Below are 4,567 nucleotides of genomic sequence, written 5' to 3'. Positions count from 1 at the left end.
TTATCAGCGACGGCGTTGAAATCGAGATTGATAAGTGGAGTAAAGACGTCACAGCCAAAAAACCTGCCAAAAAACATGGAAGAAACGGCAGATTGTCCGCCGACAAAGGTGAAACGTATTACGAGACTAGCTTAGCGCCGAAGAAGAGATCAAGAGAGCCCGGTCGTCTAGCTTAGTTTGAGTACATTTACTTCACGGTTGAGTCTACACTTAACAAGCTAGCTCTACGCAAGGGCCGCATACGAAGGCCGATCTCGGAAATGGCCCAAGAAATGAATTGATTGAGTGAATACATCACCTCTACGTCTTCGTTCTAGTCGTATGTGTTACCAGTGTTGTGCATATATCTGGACAGGTACATGGCGTTTTATACGAATTCCAGGTCCGCCGTAGCATTGCATAAGATCCACGGTAGAGCTACCGACTGGCTAATGGTAGAGGGTGCCTTGCTGCTCTAGAATTGTGAAGCCTACAGAAGAGAAAGGCCTTTAGACAATACCAAGATGACCGAGGGTGGCTGATCTCGAATTCATGACAATGAAAAAGGTGGCATAACAGCTGGAGTTCGATCTTGGTGACTTCACTTAAGAGAATGTTCATACGACGAATTGAGGATGTGCGCTCCAGGCGACTAGAACTTATGAAGACAGTTCTTTGCGACAGAGGCTAAGGCACGCAAGTCTCACGCCTAGAGAGAAGACGTATCACACAGTAAGACCTACTATCTTCAGGCAAAGGAGCAGAGAGGTCCAATCGACGTTTCGCAAGCTTGTAGTAATGCTAGACAGCAATACTAGCGTACACTACGGCGGTATTCGACACTCGAAAACTCACAACGAGCTAAGAACTGCAAAGGAGGATGCGAATCCCGCCCCGCTCACTCTAGCTTTTTGTACGAATGATACAACGGAAATAATGTATACCTTCACTCAATCCAGAGTCAGAAAATGCTCGCACATCGAGCGCTTGGTGTAGAKCTCGGTRRWYRMSRYRTSAKTARMRAMRAWACACGCTATCTAAAATCTGACTTGATACAGAGAAACCAAAGGGAGAACCAAATGTCCTCTACGTAAAGCGGAGGCAGATAATTGAGGAGTCCTATGCATTCCCCCGGCTAGGCCGCCTCGTTTACGCACATACCATCTGTCTAGAGTCCGCTCGATTCAGGCTGGCTCAAGGTCCGACTCGCGGACAGCTGTCTAGAGTGCTTTAGAGGAGGGTGATTCCTCAGTTTAGGTCGAAAGATCGCTGTAGAGCAGTGCAGGAAGATGCGTCTCGGTCCTGGAACATGCACTGTAGGACAACGAATCTTAAAATGTACAGTAGACGGGCTACCAAGACCTTATCCTCACACCCGCAATGCTGCACGCAAAAAACAAACAGGCTGACTACTTGGATTAATATTTTCACGTGCCGTAGTATATGTCGCCTTACCTCGAAAAGGGAGACCATGAGTAAGATATCTGGACCAAACAGGTGATAATTGTCTCACATAATCCGTGAATCATGCGCAATGGGGAGAGACAACAATGGACCAGGTACAGTAGAGTGTACATAGTTGGCCATATTCCTTAATGACTTTCATCTTCCGTGTTGCGTCAATACTCGTAGATCGTTCTCTAAAGGCCGTTGTCCAAGTCTCACAGTCACCAAGCCCATCGAGTTGCCAATATCGTAGATGGCTCCCAATAAATTCTCGTCTCATCCCATGGCCAATCCACGATGGCCAATCAAGATTGCTGCTCTAGGGGACACATAATCGAACCCCTCCTTAGATGGCCACTCGAAATCGCTCTAGGGTACACATCCTCAAACACCCCTTAGATGGCCAATCATTCAAGTAGACCCTATTCAGCCTTGGCAACTTGAGATGGGGAAACTCATTGTGTTTCCCTACTAGCATGGTCGGGCGCTGGTCCAGTGTGAGATTGTTTGCCCAAATATGGGCTGTCAACATCGTCGCGGATGCTTTGCTGATCTCGACGAATTGGCGAGACCATGCTTCGAGGGATCGATCTGCGGGTAGGACCTCTAAAAGGCTTCGACAAAGTTCGTCTCTCTGCGTCCTGCTGGCAGGATAAATCGTCTTCAGCGACAGACTTAAGGTTACGCTGTGGTGAAAGCAATGGTCCCAGTCGCATACCATTCTTGGTGGCTTGTGGGTGTGGTGAATTGTCCGGAGTAGTCTTAGGGTTGCCTTCCATTGTACGCTGTGACCGCTTCGTTACAGGTCTTCTCGCTTCGCGGATCTGTGTGTGTGTTAGCCAACTTCACCCTATACCTGCCAGTAGTCGTACTAACTGAACGTTGCWCAACACGTCCTTGCTCTGCGTTCTTTGCTGGGCTGTAAGCCACGCTATCCTTCATGGAATCAGTTCTGTGGCAGTGAAGTACATTGTCGATTCTCACCGTTATTGATCTTGCGGCTCGTTGCCGCGAGATCTTGTCGCATTGTGGAGATGGACGATAAGATGCGTCACTYTCACTATCGTCAAATTCCGAAACCGATGGTGAAGTCGAGGGTGACGATTTCCACCTTCGCCTTACCTCGTAGCGGGGGTCGTCTCTCGAAAGAGGATCGTCACTATCGTCACACATGATGATTGTGAGAATATTTGTCGATGTTGTGTTGAATGTTGTGTCGGTTGTCGAGCAATGTGGCTTGTGGAGAGCTATGCGAGGTGTGAGTGAGTAGGCGCAGTAGCTCATTAGTCGAGGCCATGTAGGAAGGAGCTGTCGGCCATTTAGGGRGGGGCTGTCGGCCATGTAGGAAGGAGCYGTCGGCCATAACGATAAGGAGAGTGATCAGTAGGCTGCGCAGAGACCGTCGACTCTTTCCTTGTAAGAGGGACCTACCACGGTGTCGAAGGTTCTAGAACGGCATCTTCACAGCTGTCGATGTGAGGATTGTTCATCGAGACACGACATCTCTAGTCGTGTCTATAGTGTCTGAAGGCTTCGTTCTCTACTGGTTCGTCGACTATAGGCCTGCTAGAACTATTGCTACTAGCAGATTGGCCTATTTGTCAGCTAAGGGAGCAGTTAAGGGCGCTTTTATTGTTAATGATTCCTCATATCGACAGCTCTGGGCATCTTGGTAGATGTGCCRGGTTGCTTGTTGTCCAGCGTCGCACCCTCAGACTCGTATGGTATAAAAAGCGTTCTCTGAGCGCTCGAAGATCGATCCAATGTGAAGCCCAGCGGGGGGTACAATGGGGAGCCCGACGAGATGAGAACGTTGATCGTAATGAGTTTGGTCAACCCGATGATCAACAAGCCGGGAGACGCGAGCTCTTATCCACTAAGACCGTGCTTTGCAAGTGAAGATGCAATCGGTACGTACTATAGGATGTCGGGAGCACTTCAGGATGTTCTTCTCGCAGCGGGTTTCTTGTGTGTGACCTGCGAGTTCGGCACCTGGGAGGCAAAAGACAACGTCCGTAAGCTACTACAGGAGAAATCAAAGCCACGGTCGATCGATCGATGGGGAGCGTTTTGAGAAGTGGATGTATGAAGATAGTCCTTTTTTTTTGACTTTATGGCTAAGAACGGTGCAAACACCGAAGGTGGACATGTGAAGATCAACTCCAGCATGCTTTGGGAAGGTACTGGTCGGGCCTTTGTCGACGCCGGTGCTGACGGCGCGAGCGATGGTTTGGACACTGTGATGCCAGAGGTCGGAGATCAATCGGAGGAGCAGAGAGAGCGACAGAAGTCGTTTAAGCCAAGTGGTCATGATCTGGGCAATGGAGGAGAAGAAACGGAGGAGCGGAGGGAGGAGCGGAGACTGCGGCTGGATTCATTGAAGCCAAGCACAGATGTTCTTGATAGTATGCATGGGAGTGACGGCGAGGAGGAATTGAGGGAACAGTTCGAGGATTGATCCCTCGACGAGCTCTGCATCAAATGGATCATGTTATAGGGCCCAAACAGGTCATCATCTTATTGTATATCAGCCAGTCTCTAGGGGATCGATCCTGCTAAGCAAGATTCACATACGAGGTCTACCCACTGACAGATCCACATGGAGTGGATGACTTGGCAGAGTTGTATGAGCGAGGAACAATTGAAGGTTGTACATACTTGCTTTGGAAACAGCTGAGCCGACTATGGCATAGCAACTGCCCCGTCTTGTACCGATGCTTGCTTTTATCAGTGCGGGTATCGGCCGCGCTTAGAGCATCCATCAAGGCTAGCTGTTCTATCCACACTAACTGCCCCGTCATGTATTAATGCTTGTTTTCAGCAGCGTCGCTCTTATCGCGCTTTGAACAGCCGCCAAAGTCAACTGTGCTATGAGGAGCTCGCGAATCTGTATCTCACGGGCCTTGTTTTTCTCTATGCCCTCTTCAATCCACTTGAAAGCACGTCTGAGTAGCACCCCGTCCTTAGGGAACCCACTCTGCTGTGGCAGTCCGGCAATCGAGATCGATTCGAGCAGGCCTTTCATCTCAGCATTGTCCTGTAGTGCAGCTTGCAAATTCTCTTCCAGTGCCGTGTATTGCTGGTCTGCTTGTCCGCGCTCCTGCTGGTGATCCTCCTGCTCCATAGCCTGCTGTTTGGACAT

General features: G+C 49.5%; 3 protein-coding genes; 1 reads left to right on the top strand and 2 right to left on the bottom strand.

The window, feature by feature from the left end:
• Positions 1-1,880: 1,880 nt before the first annotated feature.
• RCC_04135 (uncharacterized protein) lies at positions 1,881-2,766 on the bottom strand (the record flags this gene model as incomplete). XM_023769413.1 has 3 exons in its annotated part: positions 1,881-2,249; positions 2,302-2,361; positions 2,410-2,766. The coding sequence occupies 3 exons, from the start codon at positions 2,764-2,766 to the stop codon at positions 1,881-1,883; spliced, it is 786 nt and encodes a 261-aa protein (XP_023625181.1).
• Positions 2,767-3,592: 826 nt separating this feature from the next.
• Positions 3,593-3,883, top strand: RCC_04134 (uncharacterized protein; the record flags this gene model as incomplete). Its single annotated transcript, XM_023769412.1, has 1 exon — positions 3,593-3,883. One exon carries the CDS (start codon positions 3,593-3,595, stop codon positions 3,881-3,883), a length of 291 nt encoding a protein of 96 aa, XP_023625180.1.
• A 339-nt stretch (positions 3,884-4,222) lies between these two features.
• RCC_04133 (uncharacterized protein) lies at positions 4,223-4,567 on the bottom strand (the record flags this gene model as incomplete). The annotated part of the gene is made up of 1 exon (XM_023769411.1): positions 4,223-4,567. The coding sequence occupies one exon, from the start codon at positions 4,565-4,567 to the stop codon at positions 4,223-4,225; it is 345 nt and encodes a 114-aa protein (XP_023625179.1).

The sequence above is a fragment of the Ramularia collo-cygni genome (genome assembly GCF_900074925.1).
Source record: "Ramularia collo-cygni strain URUG2 genome assembly, contig: RCC_scaffold05, whole genome shotgun sequence".
In the NCBI taxonomy this organism is placed as follows: domain Eukaryota; kingdom Fungi; phylum Ascomycota; class Dothideomycetes; order Mycosphaerellales; family Mycosphaerellaceae; genus Ramularia; species Ramularia collo-cygni.
Note: the sequence above shows the minus strand (reverse complement) of the source record. Positions and strands in the feature narration are given on the sequence as shown.